The sequence below is a fragment of the Palaemon carinicauda genome, chromosome 19 (genome assembly GCF_036898095.1).
Source record: "Palaemon carinicauda isolate YSFRI2023 chromosome 19, ASM3689809v2, whole genome shotgun sequence".
NCBI classification, from domain to species: domain Eukaryota; kingdom Metazoa; phylum Arthropoda; class Malacostraca; order Decapoda; family Palaemonidae; genus Palaemon; species Palaemon carinicauda.
Genome location: NC_090743.1, coordinates 30,215,318 through 30,235,772, shown reverse-complemented (window position 1 = coordinate 30,235,772; position 20,455 = coordinate 30,215,318). Strand labels below are relative to the sequence as shown.

At 38.7% G+C, this 20,455-nt stretch overlaps 2 protein-coding genes across 2 annotated transcripts in view; one reads left to right on the top strand and one right to left on the bottom strand.

Annotated features, from left to right (window-relative positions):
• LOC137658555 (putative helicase mov-10-B.1) overlaps positions 1-20,321 on the top strand; it is a 186,101-nt gene extending 165,780 nt beyond the window's left edge. The window contains exons 20-23 of the mRNA XM_068393440.1: positions 2,806-2,976; positions 3,191-3,267; positions 12,204-12,322; positions 14,028-20,321. Coding sequence (XP_068249541.1) covers positions 2,806-2,976; positions 3,191-3,267; positions 12,204-12,322; positions 14,028-14,110 — 450 coding nt within the window. The 3' untranslated portion in view covers positions 14,111-20,321. The remainder of the gene's footprint in view (positions 1-2,805; positions 2,977-3,190; positions 3,268-12,203; positions 12,323-14,027) is intronic.
• The window catches only part of LOC137658556 (uncharacterized), a 52,595-nt gene continuing 47,230 nt past the window's right edge, over positions 15,091-20,455 (bottom strand). The window contains exon 8 of the transcript XR_011047366.1: positions 15,091-15,248. The gene's annotated coding sequence lies outside the window, so the exon portion shown is untranslated. The remainder of the gene's footprint in view (positions 15,249-20,455) is intronic.

The window sequence follows — 20,455 nt, the reverse complement described above, 5'->3', positions numbered from 1 at the left end:
TTTTATGGTCAAATTGTAGCCCTTTTCAGTTGAACATAAACTGTGAGCCACAGCTCTTCGTTAACCATAGTTATTCTAAGTCAAATTTGATCTGATACCCTTTTAATGATGATAGGCCTCTTGTTTCTCCAAATAACCCCTTTCACTGTATTTTAACACACGGAAAGGGATACGCCTGTGAATTATGTTGACTAGATTCAAGAGAACAACAGGCTCAACAATTTTTTACAACTGTGACCAATTCAAATACATAATATCACTCAAAATGCCATTTTAGTCTGCTTGAGAATTTTTGTCTGACATGACATTGACACTTCAGGGATAGACTGCTCAGCCTTAAATATTAACAAAGCCCAAGCATTAACTAACATCCCAACTGGAGAACCAACCTTTTATCTTAATAAAACCAGGTGTCAGTGTATACTAGGTACAAGCATTTAGCAGACCTCTGAGTAGCTTCATTTCAGAGTAAGCCATTGTGATTAGTAGGAGAAACTGAATTTCACCACTGTATGATGAGCATTGAAATAGGCCAAAAGCACTAAAGAAGGATTTCTGTCATATATTTTACAATTCGTGATAAGAGTACAGTCAAATATACATAAATAAGTGGTTATGTCTGCAATATACATTTATGACCTGACTCTCGTGACATCTTATAGAATAGTTCTCTTTTAGACTTGCAAAGGATCAGTTTGACATACATACATACATACATACATACATACATATATATACCAAAGCACTTCCCCCAATTTTGGGGGTAGCCGACATCAAACTAATGAAATAAAAAAGGGGACCTCTCCTCTACGTTCCTCCCAGCCTGACAAGGGACTCAACCGAGTTCAGCTGGTACTGCTAGGGTGCCACAGCCCACCCTCCCCCGTTATCCACCACAGATGAAGCTTCATAACACTGAATCCCCTACTGCTGCTACCTCCGCGGTCATCCACGGCATCGGAGGAAGCAGTGGGGCCTACCGGAACTGCATCACAATCGCTCACCATTCATTCCTATTTCTAGCACGCTCTCTTGCCTCTCTCACATCTATCTTCCTATCACCCAGAGCTTCCTTCACTCCATCCATCCACCCAAACCTTGGCCTTCCTCTTGTACTTCTCCCATTAACTCTTGCATTCATCACCTTCTTTAGCAGACAGCCATGTTCCATTCTCTCAACATGGCCAAACCACCTCAACACATTCATATCCACTCTAGCTGCTAACTCATTTCTTACACCCGTTCTCACCCTCACTACTTCGTTCCTAACCCTATCTGTGACATGAATAATAAAAGTTAAGTAAAACTTTTATTTTCCCAAAATTTTTATTAAAATAATCGCCCTGCGTCTTATGCATCACAAGTGAAGTTTGATTCCTCCTGTAGGCCTAAACTCCATGCATCCTTATTTTATTGCTGGTACTATTGTATTATTACTGGTGCTTTTAAAAATGAAAGCAATCTAATCTGAAATGCTGTAACTTGCATTTATAAACATCAGCTGACATAATGTAAACATCGAGTTATGGTTGCGTTTTCAGCAACCCTTGACTTTCTCTTTCCTTAATCTTGATAATTTTAATGGCATCATTAATAACGGTAGTAATCAGATTTAGATTAGCATATTCATTTTTCATTAAAAATCCAATATGATTCAAATTATCCTCATTCTTTCTTCAATCAAACACCATCTTTGTCTTAACATATTGTCATTTGCAGTACATTGTTATTGTTGACCAAACGCAAACAAAATGGTTTTCCTGTCGTGCAACGTGTAGGAATTTTTATGGTAAAATATTTTTGTAATAACATCTTTACTATAAGCTCTAGTATCATTAATTATCACTTGCTTTTGTAAAAGCGTTCGTTTGTTCATTAGGATCGGTGATGAAACATGAAAACAACATTTTCTGTTTTAGGCAACGTTTATTAGGAAAAACTTGATATAAAATTACCATTTCATTTATTTTGAATTACTAAGGATAAAGTAAATAAAACAAAATTAATAACAACATTATTATTACATAACCAATACTTGGTAAGATATCTGTTGCTGCAAAATCTAAGTTATACACACGTGTAAACTGTTGATATAGTCTGTTTTTTGTAAGTAATTATCTAAAGGGAGCTTGATTTCATTAGAATTTACTGGGCATTAAGTACAGTGGTAACTGTTAAAGATATGGTGCAGATAAGAATTTACTTTTTATTTATTTGTTTAAACTTTAAGTTATACTTTTATTTTTCTCAATGAGAAATTCAAAATTTGATTTCTTATGCTTTTAAAGACCTTAGGTTTAAAATGGTAAAACTGGAATTCAACCGAAAAATTGGAGTGATTATGAATTTACAGTACTTGGTGTTAGGATTGGTTACCTTTTTAAAGTTATCTTGAGTGGTGTTTAAATTTATTAATCTAAATTGTTACTTTCTCATCACTATCCCACATCCACCAGTGTTGAAATCAGCAATATGAACATCAGGGGATTTCATAAAGTTGAACAGAATTTTTATGAAAAAATATTTTCATACTTGCCTGATGTTCATATCCACCCCCCTTCTTTCTCCCCATGGATCATGTATGTCAAGGGACTAATGATCTTGTCATTGACTAGTCAGTTGCCACCAACTGCCAGATGGCATGGTGTTTCCTAGAAAGGGGGAGAGAACGTGAAATTTGTAATCTAGAAGCAATATGAACATCAGGCGAGTATAAAAATAAAAAAATTATCATTAAAATTCTGCTTATGGCATGGATTAGTTGTTTGCTCATATATTTATTTATTCTTATTCATTATCCACCAGATAAGGGAACAATTGATAAAGGCACGGATAAACAAAGACATAAAAGTTGGCTCTCCTGAGGAATTCCAGGGAGATGAAAGGCGAGTGATAATTATATCCACTGTGCGTGCATCTTCGGATCAGCTTTCCTTCGACGAGATCTTCAAGTTAGGCTTCTTACGAAATCCCAAGGCAAGTTTGAATTTAATAATCTTATGAAAAAGATAAGTTTACCAGAGTTGGATGAAAAGAAAAGGGAATCTAGGAAAACCAAAGCCAAAAAATATTTTTATGGCATTTTTTACAAGTTATAAGAAGTATGTTGTTTGGTAGTTTTTGCATTTTCATATTTTCTTTAGTTATAATGTGCTTATTAAGTGTTAAAGATGTTTTGGTTTCCTTACAGAGATTCAATGTTGCAGTTACTCGTGCAAAGGCCCTGCTGATTGTGATTGGATGTCCACAAATTCTTCAGTTAGACAAGTAAGTTCAGAATTATTACTGTATAACGTAGTAATAAAATTGCAGCAATGATTTTTAGTGTAGACTTGTTTTGAGTTTATATTCTCCTAAGTATCTGATTTATTATAGATATATATCTTTTGATTCTTTTACAGACTTATGGGCATTAAAGTCAATTTGCATTAAATTATAATTTTATGTATGCTTACCACAGATGACAGCATTTTAGGGAAACTATCAATTTTAAAGCTAATAATGGTGTTAGTATTAAAGCATACCGTATATTTGTTACTATGGTGAATAATTTGCATAGGTCACATTACTTGCATCTACAAAGCATGAGCTTTTCTATGATTTTGGAACATGAACTCTCCCTACCTAGTGGTCCTTATAATTTCTGCATCAACGTCTGCTTGCTTGCTGCTGCTGCCTTTTTTTTTTTTTTTTTTTTTTTTTTTTTTTTTGCACCAGTAATCCTCAGTTGTTTTCTCCCCTTACCTGGCATTAATTGTAATTTTGGGCAACATAACCTATTTTGGTGTACTCGTTCCATCTCCCATTCACTGTATAGGTTTAATGGCTACCTAGAATGTTAACTCCTGAAATTTAATTTGGAAGTTTTTTTCTTTGTTTTTTATTAGAACACAGAATTGTATTTAATTTTATTTTAGTTAAGTATGTCTATTTAAGGGCTTGCTTATCGTTGTCTGACTCCCAAGGAAGTTTTGTCTTGCAGCCCAGGGCTAGTGTCATCACATTAGGAAGAAGAGCAAATATCCCGTGCTGGGTGCAAAATTGAACAAAATATAGACTTGTATTTTCTTGTGAGGTTTAATATAACTTTTTTATGTTATGTTACAGCTGTAATAAAATATTTTTCTGGGCTTGAACCTGTGCCGGCCAGTGAATAAGCTCCTATTAGCACTTATTCTTAGGTAATTTACTGCTAAATATACCAGAGAAAAATTGTAAAGGAGTGCTAGGTTAACTAGCTCGCTCACCTATTGGTGTCGGTATAGAATTGGGCGTATAATCCAGAGGTCCCGCACTATTTAGATTCATCCACGACAAAGACCCCAATAGAGGAGAGCCGTTCAACCTCACTCGGCACCACCAACTCTGCATCCGCTCAGAACCCAACTCCTTTTTAGCACGCCTGTGTGGTAACCCGCTTGTTTGTGCTCTCGTATTTTTGCCTTATTTTTTCGTGGATTATGGCTTCTACATCGGTTTCCCAGGAGACACCGTCTAAGTTAAGTACCAAGCTATGTTTTGCTGTGTTTTGAGCAATCTAGACCGTTTAATATTTAAATTATAGGAGTTTATTCTCTTCGTTCATCTCGGTCTTGCTCGATTCCGTTTACGGTTGGTACTCCTGTTTTGAGAGCTTTTAGTTTCACTCGCGGGGTTACTAAGTGTATTATTTTTATTATTAGTTTAAATTTTTATATGTTTTATTGTGGATATTCATTATTTAGCGTTTAGAACCCTTGTGGTTCATATTTAGGGCCGATATCATATTACGTATCGTAGATGGCTTGCCGACCTTCGTTACTGGGCGGCAGAATTTTATTATTTAAGCCATCAGGATGTTGTCCTTCGGGATTTATTAATTATTTTGCATGCCTTGCCCAAATTTTTTATGTGTATATTTATATATTTTTCAACGCTATTACTTTTATAATGAATATTTGTGCTTATTACTCCGTATGATCTGTTTTGGTAGTGTTTGGGGATCGTCAGTTGGTAGCCCTGCTACTCCGTATCACGTGATCCTCCCCCAAGCTCCCCCTCTCGCTAGGTTGGTGGCTAGGCTTCTCTCCCCCCTCCCCTAGGGGACCGTTGCCTTCCCTCCTTTTAGAGGGGGTAGTTCAGTGTTTATGGACTTGGTCCTCCGGGTGTCCCGGCGGTTTCGTCTCTGTCTAGACGGGTTGGCCACCGGTCAACAGAGTAGGATCCCGGTGCACCCTATTTTATATTCACCTATCACACTTTTATTATGTTATACGAAACCCTCCGGGTTCTGTTGGTGGTTCTTATCTACGGTTCCGCCCCACTCTTAATTTATAACAGTTCCTATGATTATATATGACAGATCACTATCCCGGAGTTCCTATATGTATTAGTTTATGGATGTACTTTTACTTCCCGGTCCGGGGCTTAACCTCGCGCCGGGAAATCAGACACCATGTGTCTTAATTCTTTGTTGCATCCTTCTTTATGATCCCGGCTCGACCGGAATGGATAGTTATACTCTAGTCTCAAGTTAGACTTATGTTAGGCCCGGGTCCTTCGGACCCGCCCCTACTTAAGAGTATTACAGTTAAGTTAAGCTCTAGTCTTAAGTTAGACTTATGTTTAGTCCCGGGTCCTCCGGACCCGCCCCTACTTAAGAGAATTACAGTTTCTCATATACTATTCTTTTTATAGATGGTGCATTGTCAGACGACGGCCTGTGCGGCTGTTCTTCACCAGCCTTGTGGCCATACTGTGTGTAGGTCTCACGCCCTCTGCGGAGTTCAGCTGGAAGACATTGTAGTCTGGCACCCAGATAATTGTATGGTCTGTTTTGACCTCATCACCACCCTTGGATCTGATTCGGTGAGTCCCGTTGGCTATGTTGTCTTTCTAATTAATTTACCTTTATTTGGTATACATACACTATTTAGTAAGATTTCTATGGTCTTGAAGGACCTCCGGGAATCTTCCTTTTTGTAATTCCCACTATTATTTCAGGCATCCCCGGAGCAGAAGACTGCGGCTCGGGCCACACTGAAAGTGTGGGTTGGGGGATTTGCCAGAAACGTGAAAGCAAAACAGCCTTACGTCCTTTCTGAAGACTACTGTGGTATGATCTACCCTAATGCCAAGTCTTCAGCCGCTGTGGCTAGGCATGTTGCGGCACCCATCATTGCCGACATTGATGCCACTATTGCGGGATTCATTGACCAGGAACAAGATCCGTTGGATGCCCCCGGAGATCTGGAAGACAATGTTGCCTCCTTGAATTTGGATGTGGAACCTATGTTGTTGGATGATCCGGATGCAGGTAGGGTGGTAAGTGAGGCAGGTGTTACCGGCGCTGAGATTCCTATCCTCAGCCCCGCTCTTTCTTCTTCATCTGATCTCTCTTCTTTCCATGGTTTTTCTGGGGACCGCGATTCGTCTCACCGATCACACCCGGTTCCCCCCAAAGATAAGTCTATATCTAGAACTTTGCCTAAAGCTCGTAAGCCCCACAAGGCTTCCCGTAGTTCCAAATCGAATACAAACCCGTCATCTAAGGCTTCCGGCTCCTCCTCTAAGTCTCACGATCCGGGAGTACAATCCGCCACCTCTGCTCCTAACCCGGGCCTTTCCGAATCAGCCATGCTTCGCATTGTGTCGGAGATGCAATCGAAGATTGTGTCGGAAATGCAGGCCAAGATGGACACGATGTTCTCTAACATTGGTCAGAGACTTGGGGCATTAGAGCATGGTGCTCCGGAACGAGTTCAAAGCTCTCTCATCCCGGATGCCTCTAAGCTTCCGCCGTTTACCAAGAATAACCCTTGGCGCATGGCTCTTCATTCCCCATTCTCAGACGGGATGTTAACGTTGGAAGGTCTTGGTACCCGTCCACTAGAGGATTTTGAATTCTTTCCTCCTGGTCTCGCATTTCCATTTCATGGTTATGCCAGGCTTACCGAGGAAGCTCTGGTTCGGCTGGATAAGGTCCCCAAAGAGACCGTCATTTTCCCAAAGGAACAAGCCCAATCTGTTTGGGCTAGGTTTCTGAATGATATAGGTTGCACCAATACCATGTTGACGCCTCATAAAAGTTCTTTCACAATGTTCTTAATGGACAAGGATACCGTGACTCCATGCGTCAATAAGATTGCAGAGCTTGCTTTTCAATATGCTCTGGAGGAGAAGCCCTTGCCTCCCATCCGAGAGGTAGATCCGATCTCCCTCCTTCTTCCTTCAGGTATTGAGTGTTGGGACAATGTCCATACCACCTTTACTTCTGGCAAGCTAACAGCGGACTGTGCGTCAGTAATGTTTAGTGAACGGCTTCCCCGTCTCCCGGAATCCCTTATTAAACAGGAGTATGATTCCCGCCTACGTGTTGGTCGAACTTTGAACTTGGCCACGTCTACGGAGTCGATAGCCTTAACTTATGATACTGAGAGTATCTTTAAGTCTCTCAATAAGGCTACTTTGCAGTCGTTATATTTTGACTTGTATGACTTTGCTCTTGCTAAACGTAGGTGCCGCAAACATGTCCTGGCTGAGGCGACTATTAGGCACGAGCCGAATAAACTCATCCGGTCCTCTTGTTGGGGTCCAAATCTTTTCCCTGAGGATCTTGTGGAGGAAGTCTTGGCAGAGGCTACTAGAGTTAATCAGAGCCTTAAAGCCCGTTGGGGTTTGACTCCTAAGCGGAAATATGATCCCGCAAGTTACCAAGCCCGGGGTAGGAAGAGGCTCCGCCCGTATACCTCCACTCAGTTCCGGCAACAGCAGAGTAGCTCGTCCGTTTTCCGGCAGCCTCTTCCTCCATCTCCTGCTGTTCCTGCACAGCCTTCCACCTCTCAGGCTCCTTCCTCGGACGACTATGTCACCGTTCTGCTCCCTAAGAGCCAGCTTCCCGGTGCCTCCACCACCTGTCCAGCCTTTAACCAATCTTATGAGGCTCAAGGCTCTTCCCAGGGTTATAACAGAGGTAGAGGCTACCACCGTGGTTCACACCAGAACAGAGGTAGAGGTAGATTCTTTCGCAAGGGAAAGAACTTCCGAGGCGGACGTGGAGGCAACTCCTCAAGCCAATACTGAGGTGCAGCGGGTAGGGGGGAGGCTTTATGCCTTCCGCAACAAATGGAGGTTCAGTCCCTGGGCTTTCAGTATCATCTCCAAGGGACTGGGGTGGAGTTGGATTCAAGGACCTCCTCCACCGAACAGATTTCATCAGCATTCCACTCCGGACCTAGTCGAATTTGTCCAGGACCTGTTACAAAAGAACGCCATACAAGAAACGAAACACCTGAAGTTTCAGGGTCGGCTGTTCAGTGTCCCGAAGAAGGATTCGGACAAGAGAAGGGTGATTCTAGACCTATCCCTTCTCAACTTGTCCATTCAATGCGACAAGTTTCGAATGCTTACCGTCTCGCAGGTGCGGACCTTACTTCCCCGTGGGGCCGTCACCACCTCTATCGATCTTACAGACGCCTATTATCACGTCCCGATAGCGAGACACTTCCGTCCGTATCTAGGCTTCCGCCTAGGAAACAAAAATTACTCCTTCAAGGTGATGCCTTTCGGGCTCAACATCGCCCCAAGGATCTTCACAAAGTTAGCAGAAGTTGCTGTTCAGGAACTCAGAAATCAAGGGATTCAAGTAGTAGCCTATCTGGACGACTGGCTCATTTGGTCAGACACCTCCCAAAATTGCCTAAAAGCCACTCACAGAGTCATCCAATACCTTCAATCTCTAGGCTTCCAGATCAACTTCAAGAAGTCCCGTCTTCTTCCGAAATCAAAGTTCCAATGGCTCGGCCTGCAATGGGATCTTATATCTCACACTCTATGTCTTCCCAAACCCAAGAGGTTAGAGATTGCAATGAACACCAAACGCTTTCTCAAAGACAAAGTAAGTTCCAAACGACTCCAAGAGAGGATCCAGGGTCCCTTCAATTTGCTTCAGTGACGGATCTACTTCTGAAAGCAAAATTGAAAGATATCAATCGTGTCTGGCGTTCGAGGGCGAACCGGAAGCTCCGGGACAGGAAAGTCCGCCTTCCTCCCATTCTCCGGGAAAGACTTCTACCTTGGACAAGGGCCAACAATCTGTCAAAGTCAGTTCCCCTTCGATTTCCGCCTCCGAAGTTAATCATTCACACGGACGCATCCCTATCAGGTTGGGGAGGCTATTCTCAGCTCAGGAAAGTTCAAGGTCTTTGGTCTCCCTTATTCCGCCAATTCCACATCAATGTGCTGGAGGCCATGGCAGTTCTTCTAACCCTGAAACGTCTCGCTCCATCCAAGAGACAACACCTTCGTCTGGTTCTCGACAGCGAAGTGGTGGTCCGCTGCCTCAACAGAGGCGGATCAAAATCAGGGCCTCTGAACCATGTTCTAGTAGCCATATTCTCCCTAGCAGCCTCGAACCGTTGGCATCTTTCAGCTGTCCACCTAGCGGGAGTCCGGAACGTAGTTGCAGACGCCTTGTCCCGGACCTCCCCTCTAGAATCGGAATGGTCACTCGATCTAAAGTCATTCCGGTGGATCCTCTCTCGGGTTCCGGGTCTCCAAGTGGACCTCTTCGCCACGGAGTCCAACCACAAATTGAGAGTATATGTGGCTCCCAATCTAGACCCTCAGGCTTACGCCACAGACGCCATGTCACAGAATTGGGACATCTGGGAAAGGATTTATCTCTTTCCCCCGGTGAATCTTTTACTGAAAGTCCTAGACAAACTGAGATCCTTCAAGGGACGAGTAGCCTTGGTCGCACCCAACTGGCCCAAGAGCAATTGGTACCCTCTCCTGCGAGAGTTGAGACTACATCCTCACCCGATACCCAATCCGGTTCTGTCTCAGATAGTACAAACACGCGTTGTGTACGCTTTCTCAAACATTCAGAGCGCCCTAACTTTATGGACTTCATGAAGTTTGCGGCCATGCATGGTGCCAATATCGATCCTCAAAACACCCTGTTCCTAGAATCAGATAAACGGGATTCCACCATCCGCCAATATGATTCTGCGGTTAAAAAGTTGGCTAAATTTTTGATAGACTCAGACGTACACTGTATGAACTTGAACCTTACAGTCACTTTCTTTAGAACTTTATTAGAATCAGGTCTGGCAGCCAATACTATCACCACTATTAAATCTGCCTTGAAAAAGATCTTCCTAGTGGGTTTTAACATAGACTTAACCGACTCTTTGTTAGCTTCAATTCCGAAAGCCTGTGCCAGACTGAAACCGGTTACTCGTCCTACCCCGGTTACCTGGTTCCTTAATGATGTACTCAAATTGGCTTCTGATACCATTAACAGTTCTTGTGATTACATTCCCCTTCTCAGGAAAACACTTTTCCTGGTGAGTTTGGCTTCCGGGGCAAGAATTTCTGAACTGGCAGCTTTGTCAAGAGACCCGGGTCATATTGAGTTCCTTCCTTCGGGAGAGGTCCTTCTTTCACCTAACAAATTCTTTTTAGCTAAGAACGAAGACCCTCAGAACAGATGGTCCTCCTGGAAAATTGTTCCCCTCACGCAAGATCCGTCTCTGTGCCCTGTTACTACTCTTAGGTCTTATTTATCCCGGACCTCCTCTAACTCCTCGGGGCCTCTATTCGTTAGAGAACAAGGCGGTACCATTACCATTAAAGGGATCAGGCAACAAATTTTGTATTTTATTAAACAAGCTAGCCCTGACTCTTTTCCTCTTGCACATGATATCAGAGCGGTTGCTACTTCGGTGAACTTTTTTCACCACATGAATTTTACGGACCTTTCCAGGTATACAGGGTGGAAATCACCGTCAGTGTTCAAGAAACACTACCTTAAACATTTGGAAGCCCTTAAATTTCCTACAGTAGCTGCAGGGAGCGTAGTTACCCCCAGGTAACTCACATGTTAATTCCTTGTCATTTTATCTCTCCCCCTTACCTGCCTCATTTATACCCTATTTGTATTCGTTGGTTTCGCACCTGATTACTATTATTATATTTGTAAATTTTTTGACTCCTGAGTATCTGTATATATCATCACTCACAGCATTATTATACCTTACCTTTTTTTGTCAATTGTTCTACCAAGTGGATTTATGTTCTTTTTAAGATACCCTTATAGCTGTTTTTGGCACTCATCTCTGATTAAAGCAACTTGTATTTCCCTTATGTTTATGTTTTTTCCTTTATTTTGCAAGTTTGGTGACATTTCTCTTGTATATATTTACTGGCCGGCACAGGTTCAAGCCCAGAAAAGGGATTTTGACGTAGGAAAAATCTATTTCTGGGCGAGGGACCTGTGCCGCCCAGTGAACCCTCCCAGCTCCTCTCCCTTGGAGTCCCCAAACTTTGGGTGCTAAGGAGTTGGGTTCTGAGCGGATGCAGAGTTGGTGGTGCCGAGTGAGGTTGAACGGCTCTCCTCTATTGGGGTCTTTGTCGTGGATGAATCTAAATAGTGCGGGACCTCTGGATTATACGCCCAATTCTATACCGACACCAATAGGTGAGCGAGCTAGTTAACCTAGCACTCCTTTACATTTTTTCTCTGGTATATTTAGCAGTAATTTACCTAAGAATAAGTGCTAATAGGAGCTTATTCACTGGGCGGCACAGGTCCCTCGCCCAGAAATAGATTTTTCCTACGTCAAAATCCCTTTATTAGTTTTCATAGTCTTTAGTTGAATTGTTTCAACCACAAGAGTTCAAACTACTGTAGTTATACATTTTGGTTTTACAGACAATTTTACTGTAAAAACTTGTTATGCTTTCTTTACTTCTGTATCTGTAAGGTGCTCTCTTTGTAGACTTGTATCATTCTGCTTTCCAATTAGGTTTGCAACTTATTTGATAATGTATACTATATTGTTTAAAAACATATCCCTTAGTTTATAGAACAAGGATTTTGTTTTTCATTTATACAAATTGTGTATTAATAGGAAAAGTAAAATAGAGGTTATGTACATAATTTGGACTACAACCCAGTGCTAGTTGGACTATTTGTTGGAAAGGGGAAACTAAAAAGTTTAGAAGAAATGGGACAAGATAGAAGAAAGGAAACTGGTAAAGTAGAATGCTAAAAAGTAGGTGAAGCTGGGGTTGGAAGGGGAAAGGGACTCTATAATAACCATTTAGTAATGATTACAGCACATGTTAGGTATTGCCCTTAGAACAAAGCTATTGATTGTGATGTATCATTTAGAATTTTTTAAATTAATTTTTATTACATGCGATTTATTCATTTCTAGGTACTGGAGTAGTCTTTTGACCTTTGTGCGAGAGAGAGGAGGGTATTGTGGGACTCCAGTGAGTGAAGAAACACAGGATTATAATGACATCCTTGCACGTTTTGAATTATTGAGCCTCCGTAAGTAATATAATTATGTATTTTTTTATTCTAACCTGGTTTTCATAATTTTCTCTCGCCATTTGTTTCTTTTATTATATAGCATTTATTTTTATTTAATTTGTTCAGTAACAAGACCACCTATTTATCATGGCTTGTGTATAAGTTCATAGATAAAGATTATTCTCAATTTATCATCCATGTTTTGTACCATACGCTGTGTATTTCCTCTTGTAAAATTTTCTTTTACTGTATTCTACTGTAGTTTCCTTGTGCAGCCTCAGGAACAGAAGACTTTTAGCTTTTAATAGATACCCAGCTGAATTTCCTGCCAGTATATTAATTTCAACTGGAAATATTTATCTATTGCTTCTTTCTTATTACTGCAGTTCAAGTAACAATAAAAGTCATTGATGTAGATCTTGTAGAACAGGTTGCACACGCCTCAGGGGTTGTGATTTATGTTGTTTAATATGATCGTAGAGAAATTAATATTCTTAGATTTGCAGAGTATTTTTGCTCTCTAAGGTGTAAAGTAGAGCAAGGTAAGGTTAAAGAATTTTGAAAGTCATTTGCTAAGAGATGGTGAGGTGATGAAAAGAAATGAAAGGAAAAATTGAAAGGCAGAAAGTAATAAACGTGGATGTTGAAGATTAGAATACAAAAACCTTCTATACTGTTTTTGTTGATTCATATTTACTCATATCAAATAATGTGTGTGTATATAGTACACGTTGAAAGATATTTGAAAAGATTGAACTTTGAAATATTATATTATTTTTGTTTAACTTATGATGGCTTTGTATTCTATTCTGTAATTATAAAATAAGGGGGTTGCATTAGATAATTTTGTCATGTTTATTATTTACTTGATCTTATCAAGTTTTGGAAAAATGGTGCGTACATTACAATAGCAAAGTTATAACTACACCAGTACAGTAATATTTTTTTTTTTTTTTTTTTTTGAGGTTTAGGGAGAGAGTATTGATGTTGTGGGTTATTACATTAATTTTTAGCTGGTATTTAACTTAATAAGATTAAAGTATTATACTGCATGTCATATGTTTAGGGCTTAAAAATCGTAAATTTTTTGATAGCATAAAACAAAATTTTAACAGTGTGGGTGTAGAAAGTTTAGTAGTAGTGAAATACTTTTTTTCAGGTTAGAACATAATATTTTTATTTCCATTGAAAAGTAAAAACTTTATTGTCCTGGCTGAGTGACTTTCCTGTTGAAGGAAAATAATAAAGTTTTATATGAAGATTATTTAAGGTAATTTTTTCCAAAGGTATTGTGGTTTTAGGATACATATAGTATATAATAAATTTTTTTTTTTTAACAATGCCACATATCTATGATATAGAATACCCTCAACTTACAAACTTAATAGGTTCCAAAAAGCTGTTTGCAAGTCAAAAGCTGATAAATTGTCCTAGGGTAGGCCCAGCCTAACTCCCATTCCTACAGTTTCCCGCTGCAAAATAACAAATAGTCCCTTTTCATATGAAATAAATATCAGGTTATTAAAAATGTTATTAATATTGCTTTATTACTGTATTTCTTTATTGTATTACAGTCTACAAACTTTTGATGCAATATCTAGGATTTATGATTTCAACTGGATTTGTTTGTATCTCCAAATGTTTGTAAGTTGAGGACCTTCTTATTATTTTTCAAATATCATGGTACAGCAATAATTACCTACTTATTTTGACTGTTTAATAGGTCCTGTTCTGGGTGAAGGATCTGTCGAAGAGGTAAGTGCTCGAGAGTTAGCCGAGGCACCAGAATGGAGAACGGAGTGTTGATTGCCAATTCACAAGAGAAGCCTAACTTCTGTCTAGTTTGTGATAATGAACTCTTTCTTTTCTGTTTTGTAATTCCTAAGTATATTTACTAATGCATGGTTTAAAGCATAAAAACTTTGACCCAAAAGGTGACCTGAAAGCTAGTATTGTGATGAATATCGTATAGAAAATTATATTTTGTATTACAGTTAATCAGTGGTCAATGGTTAACTGCATTACCAGAGTTTTCCTTATAGTATTTTAGAATATGAAAAATACATTCACAGTTTTGTAAAGTGTAGTACTGTATTATGTACTATATTACTCTATAAAACCACATTTGCTCTACTCTATAAAACCACATTTGCTCAGTCTCCCTTCCAAATGCAGCCTTTTTTGTGTAATTTTTGTCATCAACGGAAAACTTACCCTTTTTTTTATAAATGACAAGTTTTGATAACCACTACTTAGTATTTAAAGTTACACCTGGAAGTAGTAGATCAGTTTAATAAAATTATATACTGTATACAGTAAATTATAAAGAAATCGCTGAGTTTTGCACAGAGTACAACCAATCACACACACATATATATATTAGTAATAAATGTAATAATAGCAGTTTTGTTGATTACTATACAATGTACCTACATAATTAATGATAAGTTTTACTTTTTAGTATTAGTATGGAGCTTTATCAATTTTATGAGTAATAAGTAACCTGTAATTTGACAAATACTTGTTTTTATTTTGCAGTTTATATATTTCAAATACTTTTATATTGTTCTTTTATATGGCATTTTAAAGGTGTGAGACAGTAGCTAAACTGTCAAAACAATTTTGTACAACTTAATATAATGAAACCTCAGCCTGGCTATAGTTTGCCATGTAAGGCACTTATCAGCTCAAATGAAGAGTCTGAAACATGAAGACAAATTGATTAGTAACTTTCTAGGTAATCTGTTCATAATAGTTTTTTATTTTAAGGTACTTATACATTTCCATTTGTTTCAAACTTTTATAGCTATTCAGAACAACAGTACAGATATAATTAGGCTACCATCTGTGAAGTGTCATGGAAATGTTTTATTTTTGTGCAAGTAACTTTCAATATTTAGCCATACAGTGACGTGAACTGTAGATTTCTTGGAAAAGTTGTAACCTGTAAAAAAAAAATATGCACATAATTAATTCCTGTATTGTATCTTTGTTGTTGCATATCCTTCTTTTTATCAAGTAAATTATGATGAATAGTTTTCATTATTTGAATTTATTTTATTTTAAGCCTTTGGGTACTTCATATATATGTTTTGTGGATTATTTTGTTACAGGCAAGTATTATATGACGTGATACAGTCGAGTGTACTAAGATTATCATTCATTGAATGCCTAGACTTTAATCAGTTTGTTACCAGTATGCTTAGGAGTGATATTAAATTCATCAATATATATTTTTTTTAGTTAAGAGTAAGGTTTTTATTTGATACCCTTGAAAATGCTCCAAATATATTAAGAAATTACTAGTGAAGTTATGTAACTGGATGTGATTGATTTATTTTTACTATTCAAGTGTCATTTTTATTGTATTCTATTTTGGTAGAAATATTCACTATGATAGGAAATAATTTTGTTGACATTGGCATTATCATGGTACTATACAAATCTTCAACGTATGCTTGTTTGGTCATTAGGATGACTTTATATTTTATTGTATTCTATTTTGGTAGAAATATTCACTATGATAGGAAATAATTTTGTTGACATTGGCATTATCATGGTACTATACAAATCTTCAATGTATGCTTGTTTGGTCATTAGGATGACTTTATATTTTATTTTATGCTATCTAATAAAACTGTAAAATGTTTTCCAAGGAGGTAATGTGATATCGAACATAGCTTTTATAACCTTCACTAGTTTGCTACACTGTAATTTAAATACAATATCATAATTTCTGTAGTATATTTCAAGAACTATACAATAAAAAATTCTTACTTTATGTAACCAATCCTTTGGTTTGCTATAATGATAATTATTCTTACCACATTAATGAGCTAAACATGTGATGTGAATGCAGTATTTTTAGTTTAACTTTTTTCTTAACATACAATTTACCCCACTATTAGCATTACAGTTCTACATTTTTTGTGCATTTCTTGTATTGCTCTAGTTTCTAGTCTTTGCCATACTACAAATAACTTCTGTACCCACTGCTTTCCTGAAATTGCTCTACTTTAGACCAAATAATCTGTACAACACTAAATATCTAAACTTTTAAACAGTGCACAGGTCAATAATTAATAGTGATAGAAGAGGTGGGACTGCAGCTACTGCTTGATTGTGGAGGCTCAGTTCTGTTAAAAACCTGAAACTACAAGCCTAATGTGGACAGATGTAAGAAAGCAGACACTAAAGGCAGTGATAGTGAAGACAGAAGCTAGAGCTGTGACAATGATAAAGATGACAGTCCAAGATGTAATGATTAACTTGTAAAGAAATTAAGAATGTTCTGTTGTACTGCAGTTTAACTTAACCATCCAAGATGTTTCTCATACAATCCCGCTTCATCAATCTTGCTGTCTAACATCTTGTAACTTCTTATTTCATAGTGCAATTGTGAAGTTTCCTCCAGTTACCCTTTACTGTATTGCTGAATGGTTCTTAACATAAGCAAGACCTAGTCAGTGGCTAACACTAAGGTCCTGCTTTTGAGACCATCAATTTTCTCTGATGATACAATTGAAGGCTTCATATTGGATTCCCAGTTTGAATCCAATACATGTGCTGCAATGTGAACAATTATAAGCTTCATTTTGCAATAACTTTGTATTCGTTTGTATATGGTTGGGAACAGTTAACGGTTTCACATTGCATTCCCATTTACAATTCCTGTGTATGTACGTTACAGAACAATTCATATGCACTATACTGTGAACAGTTGAGTTTCAGAATGCAATCCCTGTTTGGATTAATAGATCAGTATGTTCTATACTTCGAAAATTTGAAGGCTTCTCATTGCTTTTCCAGTTTAGATTCATTTATATGTGACATTGGGAGGAACAGTTGAAAGCACATCACATTTTAATCTTGAAAGGACTAGTTGTGCTGAACTGGAACTGTATATAAGTCATACAGTAAGCAATTGAAGGCTTTTTATTTAAATTACAGTTGGGATTCCTACACATATGCTGAACTATGAACAATCACTGGACAGCTGGTTACCTATGGCAGCCCTTTCTATCTTCAACTAGCCGTAACTTTTCCTGTTTAGTACTGTTGGTGACAAGAATTTATTTATACGATTCTTTTAATTCTTTCATATACATCCTTTGAAGAGAGCATATGTGGATCCCTTCTGATGCTCCTTTACAGTTGAATTATATTTGAACACATTGTAAAGTTTAGCTATGAGAGTAATTGATTTATTTCTGTTCATCCCACTTAAAGTGTATTATGTAGTCAGTTTTTGTTAAGACAGTATGATTAATTTCAGGAGTACAGGAATCTAAACAACTGAGATATGAGGTGCCCAATGCATATGAAAGCTTCATTTTCCATGACAATTTGTGATACAAAATAATGTAGAACTTCTTTATTGCAGGTATATCTTGTAAAAACTTCTGTTCCTATACGAATGCAAGCCACCTATGATTCTAGCTTAGCTGGAATGGCCAAGAATTTTAATGAGGTATTGGTAGCTACTGGCTGTTGGATGGTAAGCCTTGCCCACCTAACAGCCATTAAAGGTGTGTTCTTGCTGTGTTTGATTTTGGATGTCTGATTTTTTGTTTTATCTTTGTTCCTTTAGGGAGGCATGACTGAGGCATTACGATATGAACCTAAGGAAATTGGCATTCCGTTGACATTGCTAGTGCTCCATTAGCAGGAAGAGGTTTTGGTACTGCAGTGTGTTCAAGAAAAAGGGCTACTGCAGTTTGTTAAGGAAAGGGTTACCACTCTTTTGCTGTCCCTGAAGTGTCTTCTCAATTGCTGGGGAGGCATTAAAGGCTATTACACTTGGTGGTCTCTTCTCTGCTGCTTTGAAGAGTCCCTTGTGGTCTTTTCCCCTATATACATCATCACAGGCTTGCACGACCCCTTTGAAGGAATCACATCTTCCCCTCTACCTCATCTTCATTAGAATCTTGCAATGCTGCTACTTCAAGAAGAACAAGTAAAAGAGATCACCAAATTGGTCCAGGAAGACCAATTGGTAGGAGTAACGTACATGTAGACTAACCAACCTCTCTCTGCGTACTTGTGGGAGAAAGAGTGAATACCTTTCCAGTGTCTCAGTACATGGTTCAATTGTTTTTTCTCCTGTTACCTGTTCTCATACTGAACCTAGCACATGCACTGTCGGTTGCCCTCTCTCTTAAGGGAGAGAAACCACCACCACTGGGAAGAAGTATCGGTAAATGGTATTTAAGCTCTTGCCTTCTGCGATTGGTCTCGTATTGAATGAAACGCCTTCCAACACCCCTGGGACAACCAGGCCACTTTTGCATTTCCTCACCTGCCTGATTTGCCAATTAGTCAGCTGTCTGTTGACGACTTCAATTCTCATGATGACCATAGTGGCTCGCAAGTGTCCACACCCCAAATAGTATCCAGATTTGCTGGTGCTCCCTGTCAAAGTACCAAGAGAATTACCCCAATGACTGCCTCGACTAGTCCCACCTTCAGGGGTAACACAATTGCTGCATCACTTACACTTTACAGTTGGCGACTATCTGATATCTCTTCCACGTGAAAGGCATTTTGCAAAGAACTGCACAGAAGTCTAGATACTGCAATGGTCTTCTGCAGCTGTCTACCAAGGAAAGTTGGCCATCTTCTGTGACTGGTCTCATATTAGGGATATTTAACCATTTGAAGTGTGTTTGCAATTGAGTGCTTCAAGTAGTCTTACTCTTCCCAGGGAGATCTAAGACCCTGAGGTTGGATGTCACCAGAGTGCAAAGATCCTCATGCAAGCCCCATATGAGCTAATTGAATCATCTTAAAAGGATGGAAGAAGGCCTCCTTCACTTTTGTTCTGCATTTCATTGCCAGTACCAAGCTGCCCACAACTCCTCCTCCATCCCTTCTCTACAAAGCGGCAACTAGCAGGGATCAGGATCACTTGCTTCTCTGTTGTATGAGGGCAATACAACGATACCAGAAAGGATATTAAATCTTCAGGCTAAATACCATAGACCCTTTTCATCATTAAAAGGGTGAAGAGGATGATACCTAAGAACACAGCTTCATGGCATCACCAGATGTCCTACTTAACAATCTTAGAGGGACTAGAAGGACTATCCTTGGCATGGACTCACAGTCAGGGGTATTGGCTCAACCCAAGCATTCAAGAAGAACCTGTCGGTGGCACAAGTCTTGAAGGCATAATTTTGAAATCCCCCAGACAACCTTCACCGCCCAGTACCTTTGGGAGTATACCATTAGGTTCTTGGATGTACCCTTTGTCTGGTGGTAGCTGCATAACAATGCACAACCAACCTACCTCCTTTACAGAACAAGAAGCATTTCATCCAAGATAGCAGTTGTGACCCAAGCCTAGAATGAGGTGCAGCAGATGTACTGAATGTCAGTCCAGCAACTTTTCTTTCCAGGCATGACAAGTTTGGTTAAAAATTATTTCCATTCCTCCCATACAAGAGTAGGATGGATAGAGTATATGAAAACCTATTTCTCAGAATGACCATACATTCAGACAAAATATCCATCACACGGACATGGGTTTTTCCATGACTGTCTACACTTCCGTTCCTATACTGGACCAGGTGCTTGTGACATTTCCCCGGGAAATCTAAAACGGCCAGTTTGATTTTATAAGGACTTCCTGTCTCCTATTAAAGGAGGATGTTTAATTATACAAATCAGAGTCCTTTAATCACCCCCACTAAAGCGCTTACCCTCCACCCATCAGTAGCTACTCCTCTTCAATAAAAGTTAAAAGTTCATTTTAGCCTAGCCAAATCATATTCACATTTAAAGTACCTAAGTTTGTATAGTTAAGAAAAATACATAATTTAAAAAATTTGATTTTTGTTTTCAAAGCCTCATTTCTCTACCGAACTGATATCTGCTGTAAGTGTATCAAAGCTAACCTGAAAAACTTTTATTTAAAATAAGTTTTTCATTCCACTTTATGTAAATTTTTCATATCACTTATTATTTGGACATGATTTTGTGGATCTTTATTATAATAAATGAGTTCTTATAAACTTTAGGCAGCTTTTGTATTAAACCTTAATTTCTAACATCAGTATAATATCTTGTTATTTTAAGTAGAATAAAAGCGTAATAATAAACTAAAATAATCAATCTCATGGGTTATTTTCATGGGCTTTCTCCTTCAGGGGT